Below are 25155 nucleotides of genomic sequence, written 5' to 3' on the forward strand. Positions count from 1 at the left end.
AACGTCAAAATTTTTATTATTAAACTATATTTTTTTAAATTTAGAAACCGCAGAAAATAAAATACACCATTTACATAAAATAAATACGTCATAAATGGCCGGACAGAAGTTTTTACTTTTAAATATTTTTGTAATTTAAAAGTTAAGTTAGGTAATGTCCTAATGGCCAGCTCCATGCCTCATTATGATTTATATGTTGTTTGTTTGATATTCTAACATGTTTAGCGGTTCCCTTGTTAGAATATTTTTCAGTTCATCGAAGCGATATTTCAACAAGTTGAGATCAGATGTCTTGTCTTCCAGAACCTCTCATACAGGTAAACTAACTTTTAAGTTTTCTATTTTTAATTTCTATATTTTTCATTCATCTACTATTTGTTTTTTTACCATTAGTTTTTTCTGTTTATTAATTGGTTTTTAAAATCATATTAAAGTTCATTTATTAGCATTTGTGGATTCTGGTTTTCTATGGTTTGATTTTATTTTTATTTATGTAATGAGGTGATGAATGATGATTAGTATGAGTACAAAATTAATCTTTTAAAAATTAAAACTGGTTTAATTCAGTGGCCAGTTTTTTTTAATTTAATAAAAAAACCACTAGACTTATTTACACTTTAAGATATGTTTCAAATATTTATCTAATTTTTAACAATATTTGTCTAGGTTCACTTGAATTCATTCAAAGAAATAGAAGGTTGGAAGCTTTAAGGAGTGTCCTCTTTGTTTATTCATCTAGCCAAACATCCTTGCTTGAGTTCTGTCAAAATTATGGCAGAATTAACTCTGTGTTTTTTTTCACTAGATTTGATAAAGTAATTTTTTAAATTTTAGATTCAAAGTTACTTAATTAATAACCAAATAGCAAAAGTTTTAATACTGTTCATATATCATCCTCTCCAGCAATATTCTCTAATAGAATTCAATGATGAGCAAACTGTTGGTCGTCTCCTCTCACACACATCCCACTTCCCGAACAAACAACGAATTCCTCTGAAGAGCCACTGCCTATTTTTTCAATATAATTTTCGACCAAATAGGCATCAGAAAAATTTCATTAACAGCAAAAGTTTAAAAATTTACAGTGTTGAAAACTTTGGTGTGAATGAACTTAGTGATGAGTTGCTCGCAACATGTCCTGATGTTAGATTTTATGTTTTCAACTTAATTTTTGATTCAAACACTTTTCTTTACAACTCATTATATATATAAACACACACACATATATATATATACATATATATATATAATATATATATATATATATATATATTCTTATCCGATTTTATTTGTTTCATTTTTCTACTTTTATATAAAAACAATTTATAATTTTTAGATTGAAAGCCAGATGAAAACACTGTACAGAATGCAATCAATGTCAATGTTAGATGTTAAACTTCGATATTTCCTGGCAGCAGAAGTTGAGAGATTAGTTGGAAGACTCTTCCCTGACTGTCAGGTGCACCTCTTTGGGTCATCTGTTAGTGGGTTAGGCAGATTTAATGGAGATGTCGACATGAACCTCACTCTGGAAAATATGGTGGAGATGTTTTGGCTTTGTTTGTTCTTTTTTTAATTTGATTTTTTTCCAATCATTCAAATTTTAAATTATTTTACCTAGTTTACTTTCATTCCACAATTATAATCCATTAAATCAATACTTCTTTTAATGATGACTTCTGTTAGAAACCAGAGGATAGCAGCAGCAGCTTCAACACTGGACCAATAAAAAGCAACACATCATACTTCATAAGCAAAATAAGACCAGAATCAGAAAGAACCTTTTCTCAACAGGTTCTAGAAATATTTGGCACCATGTTGAAATATCTCTGTCCACAAATGATGAACATCCGATTAATCTTGAGAGCAAGGGTGCCTATTGTTAAATTCACCCATACTGCCACTGATATTGAATGTGACCTGTGCTTTGGAAATATGTTACTGAATTTTTTATGAATGTTCATTTATTCAAATTACATTTTCATAATCAATAAATTTCAAAATTCTTAATAAATAAATTTTTTCTTGCAAATAAATTACCTCTGTATTATTTTCTAAGGAAAAAATTATATTAAAAGTTGATTTTTTTACATTTATAAAATACTATCAGCAACAATGTTTCTACCTACATAATGCCAACCTTAAAATTCCAATACACAAACAAATGCACACAGTGAGGCCTTAGAAATGTCCGACTACATGTACAGAGCCTGTCATCATCACAAACACATCCTTCCTCTAATTTTCACGATTAGGCAGTGGGCAAAGTCCCATGAGATTACCAGATCAAATCCTGGACCATGGCTCAGTAATTTTATGCTAACTCTACTCGTTGTATTCCATCTTCAACGACATTCATCTAGATTGCTGCCTCCACTTAAACATTTAGATGATAATTGTAATGATAATAATAATAATAAAGGTAATGTTAAAAAAGGTTCATCAGATGTCAGTTTAGGTTTGTTATTCTTTTTTATGAAAATCTGTTGACTTTGAATTTTTTCATTTAAATCTGATGTTACAATAATAAATTAAAGTATCTGATAACCCGTTAATTTTATTAATTTATTATTGTAGTCATTTGTTTAACACTATTTTCAAATTCTCAATAATTTGTGATGGCAATAATGTATGCAACAACTGAAGTGAAAAATTATGTTTCCAATATTTTCATTCAACACAGAAACGTTACTTCTGGACTTCTTCAAATTCTATTCCGAGTTTGATTTCATAAGACGCGGCATATCAGTGTACGAAGGTAACTTCACCGACAGATCTGCTGAAGAGTTATTGTCAACTGAACAAACCTCTGGATCTGACCTTACTCAATCAACTGCTACTGACGACGCTGACCTTTCTGGCTCGAATATATTGTCACCATTTTCCACATCGTCAGCACCATTGAAATATTCTCCCCTCTTCCTTGAGAATCCAACAGAAAGAGAGTTAAATGCAGCTAAGAATGTTCTAGAACCAAATTTAATGCACTTCAAGTCTTCGTGTCTGCAAGCTCATAAGATACTGGCGTCGTCGCAATCATCCTCATGTTTATTGTGTATACTGTCTGTCAATGATGTTAATGCTGATAAGAATGATAATGATGATTACAATGGTTTTAACGCCTCATCTGATGGCGGTGATAGTGGAAACTCTTTTATTTTTCAAGAATCCAAGAATGAATCAATTGAAATAAAACCAAAATAGTATATTATTATAAGAGTATAATAATTTTTAAAGAAAAAGTAGTTTAAACGAATAAATGCTCGTCGTTTTGAAATCTTGTTATTGAAACGGTAAAAGACAGCTCTTAACTTAGTCAATAAACTAAGGTATATTCATCACTTGGTTTTTAAATACGAATTGTTATCGCTATGAACTACGCAGTATAATCGGCTGAACAGTTACCGTCACGAGCTACATACTACAGACGGTTCTATATTTTGAAAGTATCAGTGAGTTAAACAGGTAGTGTGCTACTATATCCATTCATGCAATGCTAGATCTCTTGACCATGGAAGATGACACGACTTTACCACATCGTAACGACGGAAATGTAACGAGGAAAATATTTTTGCCAACATTTTAGGACTTTGTCGGTGGTAAACATCCATCCACTTTGTAAGCATTGTATAGGGTACTCAGGCCAACATTCATGATAACTTTGCCGTTTGATGTCCTTTAAAAATTTCAAATCATTCAATGAAGTTGAATGTTTTTATTATGGTTCAAAAAAAAACTACAGGATTTTTTTTATTTAAAATTTAGAAACAAAAATAAATTAAAATACAGCTCATAATAACAATATTAATCATAATAAAAATTATATTTTAATATTTGGATTCAACAATCTTCATAGACCGGACAAATTCATTATAAAAGTAATTATACGATTACATTTAATATGATTATATAACAAAAAAAGCTAAATCCACAATTAATTTTAAAATATTTTATTTATATAGCGCTCTGTTTATTAAATAGGACGTATGTTACGTCGTTGCAAATAAGTATAAAAGTCCCTTTAGGTACTGAATGATTTCATTGCTTCCTAGTTTAGACTCTCCATACATTCTATCAACAAAAGATATTGGAACCTTGTAAAAGAAAAAAAAGAAACATTAATACAACTTAAATTTATGGATAACAATGCAATTCATAAATGATCCGCAGAGCAACGTAATTTTTAAATTATTAAATTAATAGATGTTAATGATATGATACCTCTGCAATAGTGAGTGAGAGCTGCCTGGCCCTAACTATCATCTCCATCTGAAACACATAACCTTTTGATGTACATGAAGTTATCAACTTTTCCAGCACATCTCGTTTGTATAATCTAAGAAATGTAGGTCAACTAAATTCACGTTCAAAGAAAGTCCAACTATGTTAATATGTTAGTAATATTATCATGAAACGGATACAGTTGATAACATATATATGAACAAAACGGATAATAAAAATAATGATAATAATGTGTTGATATATCTCAATGAATATTTGAAGGTTATTATCTCTATCTACAACCTGAAACTGCCTGTCAAGTCAGAGGCACCGGGTCTGAGAAGAACTTGAACGATGTAGTTAGCTGTGCGACTGAAAGATTTGAAGAAATTATTACAATTTATTCATTTATGCAGTGTACTATAATTATTCAAATTAGCAGAATTATTCATATCTATTATTTTGTTCAAAAAATAAAAAGATGAACTGACCTGATAAATTTTCTTTTGAGGTCCCAGCCATAAACTCCACCACCTCGAGCATATCTGGTGCCTGAGACAATGTCATAATCTGATTCTTTCTGTTTTCTAGAAAAAATCAGTGAGTGATTGAACAATTGAAGGAAGAAATAATTCAGCAACTGAATCAATAAATCAAAGAGATTCAATAATCAATAAAGATGCTATAAATGCAAAATGAAACATTGTATGAATGCATTATTGGATTGATGTCGTTAATGGTTCACTTCATTCAAAGACACTAACTTTATGAACTCCGGAATGAATTTTGGCTAAAACAATTAAATAAAAATTCAATTTAACTTGGAAAATTAATATGAATTTTTGAGTAAACTATGTAGTAAAACAAACAAACAGACAATCAAACAAACAAACAAGCAAACCAATTAAAAAACTAATCAATAAAATAAAATTCAGCAATAATAATAACATGATGTGATAAGTCAGCATCCATGATGACAATGAACTCTCCAGTAGCATGCTTCAAGCCATGCATGTACGCTGTACCTGTGTTTAATAAAAAAGATAATAATTTGGTAATTATTATAAATTATTAATAATATTATCTATTTTTTAAGATGTAAGCATACAAACATACCTAAACCAAGTTTTTTTTCTCTTGGCCTAAGGACCTTAGATTAAATAATATTATAAAATGATAATAATTAAAAAAAATGTTTAAAAAGAAAATACCAAATAATAATAAAAAAAATTTAATTCTTTTGCAGACCTCTTACTATAATTATAATGATAATTATTACATTACTTTATATTGAAAATTAAAAAAAAAACTTTGAAAAATTAACAAAAATAACAATTGTCTTGTCTCCAAAAATCTTTTGCAGATCTTTAGCAGCATCAAGTGTGCCATCAGGACTTCCATCATCAATTATTATGATCTCAAATTTTAAGTTGCTGTGGGAAATTATGATATTACATAATAATTTTTGTCTATATTAGATTAGTTAATTAGTGAGTCTAGATTATTTTACTAGAATTAGTTAGACAAACACAAGAAACAAGATGGCTGACTGATTCATAAACAAAACATAAACCTGATCTGAATGAAACAGTGAAATATTGGAATGAATGAAACAATGAATTGATGAATGAATGGACGTATGGATGGATGACCGAATTAAGGAAGGAATAGATGAATTGACGAATAAATAAAGCCCACAGACCTTTCTCTCATGTATTTTATTATTAGCCAAACTATGATCGGTAGATTTTCACGTTCGTTATACGTTGGCAGCAAAATGCTGTATTTGTCATCGTCATTTTTTTTCAAATTCATTTCTATTCTTTTAAACCATTAAATAATTATTTCTAAATTTGATTTATATTTCATTAAAAACAGTTTTCAATGGAAATTTGAACAGATTTTCGTAGTAATACGTGTGACAGCAATAATGGTTTTCAGGTTAAAAAGATGTTTCGAATTCGATCGAATGTGGAAGAAAGAATGGGTTCAATAAATAACTTGTAGCGGATATTTCTATTGTATTATATAATGGTTCAGTTTCGGCATTCACGCGTAACTGTGCAAAAAGAATTTTATGTTTTTACATATATATACTTAATAAATATAAAAGAAATATAAAATAAATGTATACAATATAAAGTTCGTCTTTATAAAAAATGGTTCAATTCTTGTCTAATAATTTTTATAGAGAAGTTTCTTCTAACATCGAGTTAAACGTGGCACTCCCTTGCTAAATAGATAGATCTTAATCGTGATCATTTTGTCACAAAAATATTTAAAAATTTTGTTTTTAGCAATTATGAAATAAAAATTATTTATTTTATCATTTCATGTTATTTAAATTTTATTTCAGATGATTCGTTTAAGTTGCATTAGCTTGATTCTTCTTGTAAGTAAGCATGCAATTTTATATTAATATTTCAATTCAAATTTTGATTTTTTTTCCATCAATCTACTTAAAAGTTTTGTATTGAAAACACAATCAAAAAAAATAATTTTGACTATCATTTACATTTCAAATCAATTTCATGTAAAAAAAAAGTTACAAATCATGTCATTAATATTAATTTTAATAATTCATTCATAGGTTCTGTTGTCTCATATTTCCATTGCTCAAAAATCCAAGCAAAATGATTATATCCAGAAATTATCTGATGTAAAAGAATTTAAAAAACTTATTAGGACTCATACAAACGTTCTTGCTATATTCACACAGTCGGGTTAGGTGTGAGAATGTGTATGTGTGGGTGTGTATGGTTGTGTGTGTTGCTGTATGTATGTGTATAAAATTATATCTCCAATTATCTATTTATATTGTAGTTAAGCAAAACAACTCTAACTCTCCTATATTAGAAGTTTTTTTAAATTTTGAACAATAATTTTATTTATTTTTATTTGTTCAGAGAAAGATTTCAAGCAGCAAGATCTTTTCAGGGCCGTCGGTGAGAAAGTAAAAGGAATTGCATCTATTATTCTATTTGATTGCTCGTAAGTTTGCTTTTCACTTTTAAATAATCTTTTGATTGTTTGATAATTATGTTAATATTTATCATCTATTGTTAATTGTTTAATATTCAATTATTAATTTTTCCAGAATTGACAAAAAATCTTGCAAAAAATTGAAGTCATTTCCATCTCCCGTTGAATACAAACATTTCAAGTGATAAAAAAAATTTGTTTTCAAAATTTAATCTACACATGTAATATTGGTAACATACATATATATTGATATGTTTCTGTCTGTATGTGTGTGCAAGTGTTATGGCTGTAGAGTGTCAATTTTGGGTACTTTTCTCTTCTTAACAATCTACTTGAACAATATTCTAAAAGCCACTGGCACAAGTCTTTCTGTATGCCGATGATACTGACGACGCGATGGTAGATTCGTGAAGTGCCTTGACCAGGTTTTATTGCAAAATAAACCCCCACCTATCACGTTTAGGGCGTTGTTTCACTTGTTTCAACAGTTGATTGGTAATAAATTAATCTTCTTTCCAACAAATAATCCATTAAATGATTTAGAGTATATCTTGGAAATATTTCAACCTGATTCATCGAAATTAATACTAAATTATTCAAAATGCAACTAAATTTTACTTTGGTCTAAAGTATATAACTAATATAATACCAGACATAGATTTAATTAAAAATAAGCAACAGTTTTATTCCCAAATCAGTTAGCAATAAATTTTTTGAACGGCCATTAAAAATTATCTTTGACGCCATCTGCATATAGATACTTTGTAAAAAAATTCACATAACTTTACGAGTTAGAAATAAAATGAAATTTAAATTGAATAAATCTACAATCTTCTATTTTTCCTCATCTTATGTTCTATAACATGATCTTATGCTTCTCAAGCTAATTCTTCACCCTTATATTCTGACGAGAGTTTCTACACTGAATTGAAAAATTCTCACCATAAAAACTTGTCCCTGCCATCCAGCGTTTGATAAGATTTTTAGCGTTTGTTAATGTCGTGCAATGAAGATCACAACTTGATGTACTCCAAGGTTTCAATTGCTTGTTGTCCCTCTAATACATGCTGATTATGGAATTTGGGAAATCATTTTGTTAGATGTTAAAGAATGCAAGCAAGCCACCAACTACATCACTTCAAAAATTAACTTTTTCATGAAAGGCTCTGTTTTTGATGGACATTGATCAGTAATGATTGCGTTGAAAGTATTGTTGTTACCTTGTTAAAATTTACGGTGATTATTAACTATTTTAAATTTCATTTATATACTTTGTGAAGTTATTTTCAAAACATTCAATATTGGGACAATAGAATTTGTGTTCTCTTTTGTTCACTGAATCATTTCTTTTGGTTTGATTGAATAAAATTTTATTTGATTTGAACATTTTGTATATGTATATAAAATATTTTCACCTTTTTTTTTACCAATGCTTATTTAAAGAGATGGAGAATTTCATAAAGTGTACGATCGAAAGTTTACTGTTAAGGTTATTGTTATTCTTCCTTCATGTTATGGTTGCTGCTGTTGTTTTCTCCGTTGTGATCCGTGCTGCTGTTCTTTATGTTTTATTCTTATCACCCATCCAATTAATAAGCCAACCACTCATCTAACCATTCATCAAACCAACCAACACACCAGTCAATCAATCAACGGACCAATCAACCAACACATAAATCAATCAATCAACAAACCAATCAACACATCAGTTAATCAATCAACGGAACAACCAACCAGCACATCAATCAATCAATCAACAAACCAACCAACACATCAATCAATCAACAAACCAACCAACACATCAATCAATCAACCAACTCATCAATCAATCAACAAACCAACTAACCGACACATCAATAAATCAATCAGTCGATGGTGAAGTTCCTACGGAATCCGACGAGTGACAGGCCTTGGGAAGAAGAGGCATCTGCATCGGACGTTCGTCATCTCGAAACTAAATCTGTACGATCATAATTACTTTATGCTATTTAGTTAGGCCTGTCTTTAATTAGTTTATGTTAATTATTGGGCTGGTTTGTGCCAATGATTTGTTCATATTTTTAATTTTCAAAGGATCTGAATAAATTATTGAGCAAAGAAAAGAAGCCAATTCTTATCATGTTCTATGCTCCATGTAGGTTGTCTGCGTCTATTTCCAATGTGTCCATATATTTTCGATTGCATATCTAACTCACGTAATATCTAACTAATTTTAATGTTATATTTTTATATTATATTCATTATTATTATTAAGGGTGTGGGTTTTGTAAGAAGTTGAAGCCGGAGTTTGCAGAGGCCGCCTCCATTTTGAAGGGAGAAGCTGTGAGATGGATGGATGGATGGATGAAGGACTGAAGAATGAGTGGTTGACTTAATGAAGAATTGAATGAATGAAAGATGGATTGGCGGGGAGATGAGTTCATAAATGAACGAAAGAATGTTAATAGTTTGACAATTGAAAAAAATAAAATCTGCGTAGAAAAATGATTGAATGATTTACCATCATTTTTTCTTTTTGTCATTCGTTCATCTAATGAAAATCACACAAAGGTTCTAGCTGGAATGGATGTTGATACGTTGGATGGAGAGCCAATAAGAATGGAGTTTAACATCACGGGTTTTCCCACTCTGATCTATTTTAAGTTTGTGTTACTATTTTTAGTTCAAAGGTATTATTATTATTTATATACTATGGTTTTAAAGATTTTAATATTTATATTATAGCATTTTAAATTACATTAATCGGCTTCCATAATTCTTTCAAACTATCATTAATAAATAATTCATCACGTATGTCCAGATCTTTTAAGAATAGATTAATAAATTGCTCAATTTATGGTAACAGGAACACTAATTTTATTTCAACTTCATACGATTTCATCATCTTCGTCCTGATTTTCAATTGAGCAAAATTTTTATTATTTTAATATGTTTGTGTTATTTATTTCATTTCATACATTTTGATTTTAGACTTCGATGTTTAATAAAAGGTTTCCATTATTATTATTATTTTCCACAGAAATGGCGAGAAAGTTTATAATTATGGAGGCTCAAACGATAGAGATGGAGTTGTTGCCTGGATGAGGAAGTAGGCCGCGATGCATCTTCATAAATTATGCTAATTATCCATTATAGTGTTTATCATAATTTCAGTTATTTGTTCAGTATTGTTAAAAATTATGCCCTATTGCATAGAACAGATCAAAAAAAGGACAGTTAAAGTGAACAAAGATTTAAATATGTTGTAAAGTTAGAAGGACATAGTAAAATCGGGGTTGCGTGATACTGAGGCGAGTGACAGATGTGAATGGCGTCGAGGGGTATTTCGGTTTCATCATAGGTAGCCAAACGGCAACCCCCGATCTCGGGGAAAATGTCGTCTAAACGTGTGTTGTTGTTTGTTATGTTGTAAAGTTATTAAGTGCTTGTAAAGTTTACAAGTCGCACAAAGTTAATAAGTTATAATGGTAATAAATATATACAAAGTTAATAAATATAGACAAAGTTAATATAAACAAAGTTAATAGTGGCAAAGTTAATAATAAACACGACTCTCACAGTATATAAAGCAGAGGGCTGCCTGCATATTTCAAATACTTCGATAATTTGCTCTCCTCTCACTACATTATCTTCATTTCAAGACTTTTGAAATACAAATATTTTAAATTTTCATCTAATTGCAGTTAATATTTTGCTAATATACCAAAATGTCGGCTGCTGCTAACAAATTAGAAAACGAAGATATTTGCGTTCAACCGTTTGCAAATGCAAAAAATGATTTGGAAAAAGCGGAACTCATTGAAATCAAGGTTAGAATTCAAAGAATGGAAGAAGAAGCTAAAAAGTCGTGAATCGAGCGCTGCAACTCGACGAGTCGCTGATACACGACAGGGAAATATGGATTGAAAGGAAAAGGACAAACATACCTGGACTGTCCACAACAAACAGAAGGCCTAGAGGAAGGGGTGTAAGAATGAGAGGGGACGTGCCTCAGTTTGAAGCAACTTTCGTCACGCACGCAGTTGCTGGGAATTAAAATTCTACATTTAATTAAATTAAATCAGTAATGAAAGCAACGAACATCAAAATACAACAAAAATAATACATGAATTGACTATACGAAGATCGAAAGTACGATCAGCAAAAACGGTAAAAAATTGGCGCTAAGAGTTGGAACTGTATAAAAAGAATCTGAAAACAAAAAAATAGATTTGAGTTTTTAATTTTATCCATTTTTTATTAGCCCCGTCCCCGCCAAAGTTGAGGAACCGGAAAAAGATTGGTCAGAAATGGATAATGACGTCATACATTTGACTGAAGATAATTTCGATGACATCATCAATGCGTCATCGTCAGCTCTTGTTATGTTCTATGCACCTTGTGAGTTTGTGTGTGTGTGTGTATTACAGTATTTATTATGATGGTTATTTATTACGAAATTGTTTGTGTGTTCGTGAAGGGTGTGGACACTGCAAAAAAATGAAACCTGAATACGAGGTTGCTGCCACGATGCTCAAAAATGAAAAGGTACTTTCTGTCTTCTTGTTTGTGACACACAGACATACATACATACATAAACCATACACTAATCAAAATTTCATTCGTAAAAAATTCAAACAAAATCGTCATATTGCTGAGCAGAGCAAAATTGTAAGAATTTCTCGACTTTGACCAATGATAAACATACATATGCACACATTTACATACGCACCTACACACACCCACACACACTTATATACAAACTTACATACGCACACATTCACTGGAACTTGTAGTTAGATGGCATCTTAACAGCGATTGATGTGACGAAACATCAGAAGCTGGGTGAAAAGTTTAAAATCAAGGGATTTCCAACTGTTAAATACTTCAAGTTGGTTACATTTACGAACAATAATATTTACGAAGAATAAGTAAAATAATTATAATAATAAATAAAGACAATGATTTTTTATTTTCTAAATTTCTAAAACTTAAATCTTGATCCCTTGTTTTGATTTTGTTGTTAAAAATTCAGCGTTATAAAAACGTTACTGCTGATAGGTTGATTTGTTATTGGATCGATTGATTGCTTACTTGCTTGATTGATTGATTGATTGATTGATTGATTAGAAATGGAGAAGAGAAATTTGATGTGAACGAACGAACAGCTCAAACGATTGTCTCATTCATGAAAGAGTTTGTTATTTTGATTTTGAATTTTTATTGTATAAATTTTATTTGAATAAGTTTATAAAGATTAAGCGAATAAATGAATGATTAAAAGAATAAATGAACTTTTGTTTTCTAATTTTTTTCAGTCTGCAGTTGAATACGTACTCGCTATTGTATTATGATGAATGATTGTCACTGTACGCTATAGTTGATGATCAGTATCTCATTGTGACTCAATAATGACGTCATAACTATTAACGATTACGTCCTAATGAATAATTATAGCCCCAAGGAACCGCCAGCAGCAGCGTCCGACAAACCGTGGGGCGAGTTGGATAGCTACGTCGAACACTTGAACGATGAAAACTTCAAAAGTTTCATTAAGAAGAAGAAACACTGTTTAGTGATATTCTACGCGCCATGTTAGTTCTGCGCCATATCAGTTCGTTGTTATTTCATTTCATGGGGGATGTTTTGTTTTCTATGCTCTATTTCAGTTTGTTGTTTGTTGAAGATGTTGTTGAAGATGTTGATGTTGCTTTCTTGAGTTGTAGGTAGGTACCAATTTGGTTTAGCTGTTGGTCTTTGTTAGCGTTTACTGGTAATATTATATAATATTATATTTAATGTTGACGTCTTGTTGCTTTCTTGAGTTGTAGGTAGGTACCAATTTGGTTTAGCTGTTGGTCTTTGTTAGCGTTTACAGGTAATATTATATAATATTATATTTAATGTTGACGTCTTGTTGCTATATTGTTGTTATGTTGCTGTTTTTCGTTGTTGCAATATTAAACAGGGTGTGGGCACTGCAAAAAATCGAAGCCAGAATTCATGCAGGCCGCCGAAGAACTGAAAGATGATTATAAAGTCACCTGATATTTTTGTTTAAATTCGTTTGTGGGTCACGTGGTTATTGTGGATCACGTGAACTTCTTGTTTACATTTGTTTGTGGATCACGTGAACTTCTTGTTTACATTTGTTTGTGGCTGTTTGCTTGCGGGTGGGCTGAAGATGTTTTTTTTGTTCTTATCTTGCCGTATTTTTTGTGCGAGGCCTTTGATGTTTGGTTTGTTCGTACGTTGCGCGCAGATCTCGTTCGCGGCGGTTGATTGCACCTCTCCGAGTTCGTCGTCGACCTGTCAATCAAATGACGTCACCGGCTACCCCACCTTCAAGTACTTCAACTACGGGAAGAACGATCAGATATACTACGGCGGCAGAGAGGTGATGATGATGATGGTGGTGGTGATGATGATAATTATTATATTGGTAATATTAGTATTAGTATGATATGATAAAGGCACACTAAACACTTATAATTACAGAAAAAAGATTTCATATCATTCATGCTGAACCCAACGGCATCGTCGTCACCACCACCAAAACCATCCAGTGACGATCGACTTTGGCGGAATATTGCCGGAAGTGACGTAATATCGTTTTTGGACGCGTCGACCTTTGCGTCACATCTTGAACGATTTGATATCGTTGTTGTTGCGTTCTTTGCTGACGGTTATTTGTGTGTGTTTGTCGTTCGTTAGGAGATTGATGATGATGACGATGATGATGATGATGATGGTGGTGGTGGTGGTGATAATGGTGGTGGTGATACGTAGTTGTTGTTGATTTTTTGTTTTCGTTTGTATAAGAATTTAAATGACGAAGCCAACATCATCATCAGCCATATCATCAACAACATCATCATCAACAACAACATCATCATCAACATCATCAACAACAACATCATCAACAACAACATCATCAACAACAACAACACAGGTTGCAATAGTTGTGTTGAGATGAGGAAAAACTTTATGGAAGCGGCCCAATCGTTTAAACGCGAGGTAAGAACAACAATAACAGCAAATAACATATTAATAATAATAATAATCATAATACTAATTATTAACTATTATAATAATAATAATAATAATAATTATTAAATATTATTATTATTATTATAAATTATGAACAGACGAAGGTATCGTTCGCCGCAGTAAATGCAATGACTGGAAGTGAGCCTTAGAGAAGAATTTTATATCATGGAGTTGCCTACAAGTGTGTTTGTTTGTTTGCTTGTGTGTGTGTGTGTGTGTGTGTGTGTGTGTGTGTGTGTGTGTGTGTGTGTGTGTGTGTGTATGTGCGGTTACTTTTAATTATAATAAATGATAAGAATAACATAATTTGAAATGAAATTTTTTTCAAATACAGTCAAAGTGTTCCGGTTAGATTCTTCTTTCCTTACAATTTTCATTCAAAATTTAATGCTCTATATTGAGTTATACTTTCATATTCTTTGTTGGATTGCCATAAAATTGTTCACTTTTTTATTCTAAATATCCATTTAATCGGTTTGCCATTCGTTTCATTCCTTTGTTTTATTTTCTCAGTTCTCAAAGCTTGCCTTCAATAATATTTATATCTCCTCTTAGGAATGGCAAACAATTGATCGAGTTTGACGATGCCAGGACCAAAGATAATTTTATTAACATCGTTAGGAAGTATGTGTTACGTTGATCAATGAATGAGAATGAATGAATGGGAAATAAATGGATGAAAAAATGATTGATAGACGTTGAAATGGATGGACGAAGAATCAAATAAATAGACCGATAAATAAATAAAAACTTCTTATCCAATCTCAGCCCGCCAAACGAGGTCACACCGTTCACAGAGATCCAATCAGGATGGATTCATCATATTACGTCATCAACGCCATTCGCCAAACAGATAACGACAACGACGAATAATAATAATAATAAATTCGCTTTCGTTTTTTTCTATGATTCATCTAACAATGAATGTATTAATGTTCGAAATTTGTTTTGGCAATTAGCTGAGAAGTTTAATGATGGCGGTGACGAGGTTCTTTTTGGTGCCTGTGATTGTATTCGGAATAAAAGTTAGCATTTCGTTGTGCATTCCAACCTGTCATCCTATCAACTATTGAATCGATCAACACCTACCAATTAATCAACCATTCAGCTGTTCGATCACTCAATCAACAAACCAATCCTTAGATCTCTCATCTAATCAATTTCTCAATCAACAATCTAATTAACCAATCACTCGATCAACCATCCAATCAATCACTCGATCAACCATCCAACTAATCACTCGATCAACCATCCAATCAACCAATTAGATCTATGCAAGGAGGAGTCAATCGTGCATCTTCCAACATTTAATTTCTACATCGATGGAAACCTTCGAGAAAAGTTTGATGTCGCTAGTTCAAATTTACGAAATTTGGATGGTTTCAAAGAATTTCTTCTCAGAAATATTGCAAATTATAAGAAAATCGAATTGTAGTTTTTGCTTGTGGATACGAAATTACGAAATGTTTTAGAATGTTAAATTTCTTTCATTCAGCGGTTGTAGCGATGAAAGCAATGTTAGTTATGTTGATTGTTATAATGGTGATGATGCCGATGGTGTTGTTGTTGAAGTTGTAGTTGAAGGTGATAGGTAGGGATGATGATGATAAGGATTGTGATGATGACGATTCTTTCCAGGAAGATGATGGTAATATTGATTGGGATGATGAAGGATGGATGGCGTTTCTATTTTGCTACCGTGGGTGTATTTAATTTATTTTCTCAATTGGATAAATTTAGATAAATGTGTCTACAAAATGCAATATACACAAAAACGTTATCTCTCTCTATGCGTGTGTGTGTGTGTGTGTTCGTGATTGTGTGTGTGTGTGCGTGATTGCATGTGTGTGTGTTTGTGTGTGTGTGTTTTTGATACTTGATTTTTCTTTGTGGCGGCATTTTTCTTGGGAGTTCATTGCTCTTTTTGTTATCACTTTGTTCTTCTATTTACTTATCATTTAATGTGACCAAAGATCATGAATTAATTTACTTGTCTGAGGAAATAGTTAATTTTTTTTCAGTGCTTTCGTTGTTTTCCATTTTGTCGTTGCTAGCGATATAATTTTATTGTAACATATTTCTGGGTATCAATTTTGAGTTGTTCTTGTTCAAATAATTATAAATATTAATTATTATTATTGTTGTTATTTATAATATTGTTATCGTTGGCGTCATCATACGTCAAATTGTTATTTTTATTGTTATTATTGTTATTGTTATCCCGTAATTAATTACGTGATGAATTCAGTGTTCGAAGTAAATGAAATGTAACAAAATTTCATAGGACCAAGCATAGAAAAACTATTTTATTTTTTCTTTCATCTACCTTTACCTAATCATGACAATGTCATTCAGACACAGGCATGTATCTAGGAGTGGGCGGTTGTTTTATATTTTTAATTTCATTTATTTCTAGCAGATATGTTTTGTTTAATTTTAATCATTTTTGTGCCTTACACAGTGTTAAGCCGATTGAGTTCGTGATTAAACTAGAGAAGGTCTCCAGGCGTTTTTTTTGAGATATTCAGGGAGGTATTTATGAATTATTTATTAATATTTAAATTTTAATTAAACTATTTTGCAAACGTTTTTCGCGTCCCAACAATTCGGTAAAATTCATATAAAATACGGCTTTCAAAATATATATATGTTTATTTATTTAAAGACTGGCAGGAGACCATAATTGATGCAATAGTTGATAAAATCTACCAAATTTTTAGCTTTTGAAATTTACGGTTGAGCTTTTCAATGTTCCTAACAGTAATTTTATAATTATTATGCAATTTATTGAAATTAATAAGAAAATCGTTGGTGTTCATGATGAGGTGTATAGATCTTATTTCGATTTTACGATACTCATCATCAGCGCTCATATGGGGATTTTTTTATTCTCTAAATCAAACTTTTAGTAATATGAAGAAAATATTGGTGACACTGACCACCCATCTAACCAGTCGTGAAACCAACCAACCAACACATCAGTCAATCAATTAACAAACCAACCAACACATCAATCAATCAAGTATGAATAATGAATGATTGACTTAATGGAGAACTGAATGAATGAAAAATGAATGGGCGGGGTTAGTTTCTAAATGAAAGAAAGAATGAATAGATTAATTGTTAAATAAACCAAGATTTAAATAAGTTAAAAAGTTATTAAGTGCTTGTCACTACTTTGTTCATTAAGATACTGTTTGATACATATAACTGGAATAAATCCTAACGGCCTTCGCTCACTTTTAACGGTCGAACAAGGAGCTTACTTTCGGAGGGGAGTTGAAGGGTGATTTTTTATATTTTTTTATCGTTCGAGTCAAAAGTTACAATCAATTTGATCAATCGGTCGGGTTATTTGGATTGTTGGCTTACGAAATTGCATGGATTTTAACGTGAAAGCTATATATGAAATATTTACTTGACTTAATATGCTTAAAACATTTTAGTTATGCTATTTAATTTTATTTAATAGAATTATGTATTATTAAATTATTTTTGTTAATTTGAATTTAAAAATTGCTTTTGATCCGGTGAAAACCGGTGGCTTATGAAGCCGAAGGTTGGCTTACTAGGATTGAACTATAGTCACCCTTTTTTTTACACTATTCGATCATGTTAAAAATTTATTTGCTTATGAAATAAACGGCCTAAATTAATCAAAATTATTTGAACAACTATCTTCATTATAATCAATAAATATTTTACATTCTGCTGGTGCTCATAGAAACTTGGCTTACTGCACATGGATATGCTATATAATTTCCATGTTACTGCAGTGGCTTACATGGTTTCATAGGACTTTTATGATAGCAGTTTTTGTACATATAACGCTTTAAATAAATCAATATATTCATATCACAATTATTTTTGTCAATATAAATATAGAAATTGCTTTTGTCTGGTGAAAAACTGTGGCTTACTGAAGCCGTAGGTTGGCTTAATCGGATTTTTTTTTCATGTTTACAATACTGTGAAAACAATCAATCAATCAATTAATCAACCAATCAACCAACCATCCAATCAATCAACCAACCATTCATTCAATCAACTAATCAACCAACCAATCGACAAATCAATGAACCAAATTGAATGAACCAAATAAACGAAAAAAAAAACAAAAATAAATTAAAAAATATTTTCAAGACTTGTTCAAACTAAACAAACACTTAACCGTACATATCTACAAACAATTTCGAGAGTTTAATAAAGGAAGAAAACCCAATAGTTGCTTTTATTTGAATTCATTCAAAAATGATAAGTGACGGTTAATTAAATTTTAAAAACTTCAATTTTGTTTAAACTCTTATTTTAAACAAACAAATATAACAAAGTATCGACCGATAAAAAATAATTATTATCCATTATTATTATACACACTCCTTAGTAGTTCTCTAAGAATGATTCACGTGACAATAACACATTCAGTAAGAACAGTTCACAGCATATCATAATAACTAAATCAACATACCAATCAGAATTTATTTATACACGCATATATACAAAGTAAATCAAGAAATATCCAAAAATTATATAACCAAATTAAAAAAAAACTAGAAACCAGTCAACATTTTAATAAATAAATAAAGATTATTAAAAAGATTGTTCAAAAAGGTAAAATTAAAGGCGACGACGAGAATGAAATGTAGTTTGTTTTGTTGGTGTGGTGCTGTGAAGCGAAAACAAACAAACACATCACACAAAACTATTAAGAAGTCGCAAGAATAGTAGTCAGTCACCTACCTACAGTTAAATTACTCTCAGGGCCCTAGCTTACTTATAATCATTAACTCAACTCACTTACCTACAAATTTGTCATTCTACGTTTTAGGAATTTTACTCGTTTCAGGTATTTCATTTAACGCATTTTAGCATTTTTATATTATTTGAAACTTTTTAACTAATTTTAAGCCCTAACCTACCTACGATTGTTCAACTCATCTCAATCCCTAACTTACCTATGAATTAAATTAAGTTCGGTAAAGAAATTAGAAAGTTGAAGAGAAACATAACGACACCGAATGAATGGATGTTGTGCATGTGTGTGTTGTATTGATGTGTGTGTGTGTCTGTGTCTGTGTAAATGTGCGGGCATGTCCTCTCCAGAAACTTCTTCACTCACTACCGATGAACCTCCATTGCACCGACCATGATTAACTGAATGATTAAATGATTAACTGAATAAATGAATTAACTAATTAATTAATCAATCAATGATTTAATGACTGAATAGAATGAATCAATGGATCAATTAATGGAGGAATAATTTGAAAGATAGTGATAAAATGAATGAATGAATGAGAACAATAAAAAAAAATAGGTATACTTCAAAAATTGTCGTTGTTGTTTTCTTCAAGTTGTCATCGGAACGATCATCATGAGACCACCATCTGAAACGTGCTGACGCCCACCACAGCCCACCTCTCATCATTCTGTAGAAAAGTTATTTTTATTAGCTCAGTAGTAAATCAAGGAACGAACGAATAAAAGATTAATTGAATGAATAAATAATTAAAAGAATGAATGAATGAATGAATAGAATGAATTAACGTCAATTTTTAGAAGAATGGAGAATAATTTAAAGTTTGAGTGAAAAAATGAATGAATGAGAAAAATAAAAAAACGAAACTAAACCTTACTTCAAAAATCGTCGTTACTGTAATCCATTGCACCGACCACTACCATCATTTGGTCGGCACACAAGATGTCATCCGAACTTCTGAGTGTCAGTCGAACAGCCAACTAGCTGATTCTTCCTACACCACCATCATTATACGTAAATCATCATGAGACAACCATCTGAAACGTGCTGACGCCCACCACAGCCCACCTAAGAACTAACCCTAACCCTAACCCTAACCGCTGCCCACCTCTCATCATTCTGTAGACAATTTTTTTATTAGCGTAGTAGTAATGAATGTTAGAATCTTAGGAGCAAAAAATTATAAAATAGTAAAATGGCAAATAAATAATATCTGAAAATAATAAAGAGATTAAAATGTAAAAAAAACTTACCGTCGTCCATTCGACAAAGGCAGAATGCTGAATGCTTTCCGGTACCTGCGTTGTCCTCCAAAACCGGTGCCAATCCTCCACGAGATTGTTGTTGAAACACAGCTCGTGGAATGGAGAAAGAGAAAATTCTCATCAGAAAGCTTAGCGGTGCCTGCATCTTAAATTGCTTAATAAAAATAATCCTATCTACCTATTCAATTACCTTAACTAATCTATATTAAATTGTTAATGGTACGATAGTCGAAAGTCCCCCTTCATTCTTCCTCCTTGCACAGAGGTTTGCCGACAGCCAGGGCACCGGATAGTAAACCATTGCCGTGCGGATAGTAGACTATTGCCTTGCGGATAGTAAACCATTTGCCGTCCGGAAGCCGTGCGGGTAGTAGACTATGGCCATGCCGCATAATAAATCATTACCGTGGTGATAGTAAACCATTGCCGTCCGGATAGTAAACCATTGTCGGTTCACCACTGGCCACCGAGGCTTATCTCTGACAACGGACTTTGAAATTCAGAGTCTATCGGCTATCGTACCCTCAACTTACTTATTCATTACAATTAAGCCCTAGCTTACCTAAAACTACAAAACTCAAGAGCCCAATTCATTGGCCAATCGGCACCCACCCCACCACCTACGTAATGCCTTGGGCCCCAACTTAGTAATAATAATATAAAACTTAAACCCTAAATCTATTAATGAGTATGTTACAACGTAGCCTTAACTTACCTATTCATTACATTATGGCCTTAGCTTACCTAAAATTACAAAACTCAAGAGCCCAATTCATTGGCCTTTCGGCACCCACCCCACCACCTACGTAATGCCTTGGGCTCCACCTAATAATAATAATAATGTAAAACTTAATAATTAACCTACCTATCGATACACTTACAGCGATTTAATTTACATTGCAAGATTGTTCCTAGAATTAAATTATTGCCCTTAACTACTTATGAAATTAAATTACTCTCAACCTGAGTAATAATAAATTAGAATGTGTAATGAAAATAAAATTACGCTCAAATACTAACATATGTGTTTATGTATGTATTTGTTTGTGCGTGTAATACGCTGATGCGTGTAATGTGGGTGCAAGAAAAAATAGAAGCAATAAACTTACGCTGCCTACCTATCCAACTACATTAGTGTTGGATGCTTCCTATCTATCCTACCTACATTTAAAATTATGCCTATCTAACCTACCTATAGCTACTTAATGTAATTGTGTGCGTGTGCGTGTGAGCATTCTTACTTAATGTTAAATTACAGAGAAAAACAGAGAAAAAAGAATAAAACGTATCCCAGCCAGGCGTGCATTCTTTGCCACTGAATGAACGAACGTAGCGTGACATCGCAACCATTCTGATCTTCCACGATGAGCTCCTCTGGAAGCTTCGACCTAAATGAATGAACCTGAATAAACCTATATGAATGGAAAAAACTTATTTATTTAATTAATTTAAATGAAAATAGAGAAACGCAAAGAAGCCGACCGGTCGGCAAAGAAAAGAACCTCAAAGAAAGGTATCTATATAGGATTTATCCTCTATATAACTCTATATAAATTCTATATAATTCTATATAACTCTATATAACTCTATATAACTCTATATAACTCTATATAACTCTATATAACTCTATATAACTCTATATAACTCTATATAACTCTATATAACTCTATATAACTCTATATAACTCTATATAACTCTATATAACTCTATATAACTCTATATAACTCTATATAACTCTATATAACTCTATATAACTCTATATAACTCTATATAACTCTATATAACCATGCACACTACCACATTCAATCAATAAAAACCCCAATAAAACCAGGAACCACCGCGTACCTGTTACATGTATGGTGTGAAACAAAACAAAACAAAAAACACATCATCAAGAAGAGTAAAAGAATAGAAGTCCCTAACCTACCTATATAACTAAATTACCTTATGCCCTAGCCTACCTATATAATAAATTACTTTTAAATCTCACCTACCTATGTTTTATTAACTTAACTCAAGACTCATGAAGAAAGAGAAAAAGGAGTAAAACAGAACATAAAATACTACCACACAAACAAACATGATGTATGTATGTATGTATGAGCAACCGCTAAAGAATCCACCTAAAGTATAAAAAAATACAGCATACAAACCCCAGACATGCAAACTCTATATAACTCTATATAACTCTAAATAATAAAATAAATAAAAATAAATAATTTAAAAAAAAAATAAATGAGATCAGACAGACTGCTTCAAGCGAGGCAGAATGCCTGATCTGATTTTCATGTTGTCTCAGCTCCTATTTATACTCGTTTCAACCATACATTTGCATCATTTCAATCATTCACATCAATAAAAAATTTATTTAATGTATGTACTACACTATTATAGTCTTAACCACAATGCTAACCGTACTAAATTGACGTCATCGAACGAACGCCTTCGAATCTTTCTGATTGGCTGGTTGAATCTACTATATTGCTTTTTATATAAACATTATCTTATTAATTATTTGTATGCATGGATTATAGTTACTATATATATAAATATATATATAAATATATATATATATTTATATGTATATATCTATATATATATATATAATATAAATTCATTATAAAAGGAACAGTAATCAGTGCTATAGGATATGTAGGCACTCGGTTCAAATTTTTCTGGGACCACACCTTGCTTAACATCCAATTCCAAGCCAAGCCAAGCCGAGCCAAGCCAAGCTGAGCCAATATGAGTAGATTTATAAGCGCTTTCATATTAAAATTTTGCTCGCTTTATATATTATATATATATATATATATTATTACTATTATATATGCTCGCAATATAACAAATTCTCCATCCTATTTTAAAAATTTTCTTTGATGCTTTTTAATCAGTCAGGCACAAAAATCATTATCGATATCGCGATGAAATTAAATTGAATTTTTTTAAATTGTTAATAAAAGTAACTAATAGCCTATATTGTAAAAAGTTTAAATTTTTCTGAAAGAATTCAAAATAATTTGAGACTACACCATAACCCAATTGTACAATTTGAATGTGTAAATACAACATTTAAATGTATTATAACTACGTATATATATATATATTTATTTTTTTATTTTATTTTATTTTCAATAAGGGAACCAAATAAGTTTAAATGAAAAAACTTGTGGAGAGGCCACCCTAAGTACTTTACATGAGATATATATGCAATTTAAACCAGAACAGAAAATATACAAATTAAATTTCAATGCATGCAAAAATCGATAAATATAATCAGTAGGATTAACACTCAAAAAACAAAGTTAATATCTGAACATATAAGTATATACAGATATTACTAATGAATCTACAATCAAAAACAGAAAGTAGATTGGGAATGTGAGATAATTTATAGTATTTGATACAGTAATTAAAAGTATGGATTGATTGAAGAGATGAATAAACGAGTCTAAGTGGACAGAAACATATGCTGAATTTAAAATAATTATTAGCGATGAAATGAGCCATATATAGTGTAATATATAAAAGGTTAAGATTTAGATGGTGGTGTCGGGATCAAGCAAATTTAACCGCGATCTCAGTTTAATTTTAAAATGGTACAATTCAGTGATAACCCTAATATCTGGGGGTACAAATAATTGCCAGATCTTAGGGCCCAAAATTTTAAGACTAGTTGCAACGAGCTTAAGGCGGGTTTTTGATGGATAAATAACAGACGCGTGTCTTGTGTTCAATATTTGGACGGAATTACTATAAATATAAAAGTTAGAAAAGGAGGGAGGGAGTAAGTTGTTCAGAAATTTAAAAACAAAAATAGCCGTGAAGTAGATGTAAAGGCAAGGTAGTGACAAGATATTGTGCTCGACGAAAAAGGATCTCGTGTGAGAATAAGGTTTAAGATTAAATATTAGACGGATGGCTCTTTTCTGAGAAACATGCAGACAGTTAAGATGACTTTTAGGACTGTGACCCCAAAGAAGTATACAGTAAGTTAGATAGGGGTAGATGAAGGCATTGTAAAGAGTTTTTAGAGAAGAACGAGATAGCTTGTTTTTTATGTTGTAGAAAATTCCTATGAGTTTGTTAATCTTTAAAGATATAGATTGGAGATGAAGATCCCATGAAAGATTATCAGAAATAGTCACACCCAAGAACTTGGTTGAGAGAACACGATTTATTTTAATATTATTCAGCGTTAGGTTTAAGTTATTGGATTGGTTTGTTAAGATTTTGGGTCCAAAGATTATGTAAGAACATTTAGAATGATTGACAGTAAGTTTGTTAGAAGAAAACCAGTTTGAAAGTTCTGAAAGGACCGAATTTATATGATCTGAACATGAAATGTCGTCGGGAGTAAATAGGAGATTCGTGTCGTCGGCAAATAGTATACATTTAGTTCCAATAGATATATTATGAATGTCGTTTATGTAGATTAGGAATAGAAGTGGGCCGAGGATTGATCCCTGAGGTACACCAATGGAAGTTAAGGCCTTTGAAGATTGGTAATTGTCAATAGTGACGTATTGATTCCGATGTGAGAGATAACTTTGAATCCACCCGAGAGCTTCTCCTCGAATACCATAACAACTTAATTTATCAAGTAAGATGCTGTGATTAATAACGTCAAATGCTTTCGAAAGGTCTAAAAACAAACCAACTGAGAGTTTTTTGTCATTGAGTTTGGAGAGGATGTGATGGACATAATCGAGTAGAGCAAGTTCCGTTGAGTGGCTAGGGCGAAAACCATATTGGTTGTTGCAAATAATTTTATGTACTTCAAAGAAAGAAAATAGTCTGACATAAACTGCTTTTTCTAGTAATTTTGACAACGGAGACAGTAGAGAAATCGGCCTGTAGTTATTAATGTCGGCATTATCTCCTTTTTTAAATATGGGA

The 25155-nt window shown here is 31.4% G+C and overlaps 4 protein-coding genes across 4 annotated transcripts; 3 read left to right on the forward strand and 1 right to left on the reverse strand.

Moving 5' to 3' along the window:
- Positions 1–217: 217 nt before the first annotated feature.
- HELRODRAFT_181404 (hypothetical protein) lies at positions 218–1956 on the forward strand (the record flags this gene model as incomplete). The annotated part of the gene is made up of 5 exons (XM_009031207.1): positions 218–317; positions 667–815; positions 904–1143; positions 1337–1540; positions 1687–1956. The coding sequence occupies 5 exons, from the start codon at positions 218–220 to the stop codon at positions 1954–1956; spliced, it is 963 nt and encodes a 320-aa protein (XP_009029455.1).
- A 231-nt stretch (positions 1957–2187) lies between these two features.
- On the forward strand, positions 2188–3204 carry HELRODRAFT_181405 (hypothetical protein; the record flags this gene model as incomplete). Its single annotated transcript, XM_009031208.1, has 2 exons — positions 2188–2458; positions 2684–3204. The coding sequence occupies 2 exons, from the start codon at positions 2188–2190 to the stop codon at positions 3202–3204; spliced, it is 792 nt and encodes a 263-aa protein (XP_009029456.1).
- Positions 3205–3989: 785 nt separating this feature from the next.
- HELRODRAFT_89417 (hypothetical protein) lies at positions 3990–6036 on the reverse strand (the record flags this gene model as incomplete). Its single annotated transcript, XM_009031122.1, has 9 exons — positions 3990–4094; positions 4222–4336; positions 4522–4593; positions 4713–4808; positions 4986–5011; positions 5170–5246; positions 5338–5371; positions 5555–5654; positions 5924–6036. 9 exons carry the CDS (start codon positions 6034–6036, stop codon positions 3990–3992), a joined length of 738 nt encoding a protein of 245 aa, XP_009029370.1.
- Positions 6037–6538: 502 nt separating this feature from the next.
- HELRODRAFT_115877 (hypothetical protein) lies at positions 6539–13896 on the forward strand (the record flags this gene model as incomplete). Its single annotated transcript, XM_009031209.1, has 18 exons — positions 6539–6613; positions 6812–6944; positions 7128–7212; positions 7319–7384; positions 8647–8692; positions 9073–9165; positions 9277–9337; positions 9458–9525; positions 9754–9845; positions 10223–10291; positions 11447–11583; positions 11663–11730; positions 11979–12073; positions 12313–12378; positions 12640–12776; positions 13151–13221; positions 13445–13579; positions 13681–13896. Exons 1-18 carry the CDS (start codon positions 6578–6580, stop codon positions 13894–13896), a joined length of 1674 nt encoding a protein of 557 aa, XP_009029457.1. The 5' UTR covers positions 6539–6577.
- Between the last annotated feature and the right edge of the window lie 11259 nt (positions 13897–25155).

Source organism: Helobdella robusta, assembly GCF_000326865.2.
Source record: "Helobdella robusta unplaced genomic scaffold HELROscaffold_70, whole genome shotgun sequence".
In the NCBI taxonomy this organism is placed as follows: Eukaryota; Metazoa; Annelida; class Clitellata; order Rhynchobdellida; family Glossiphoniidae; genus Helobdella; species Helobdella robusta.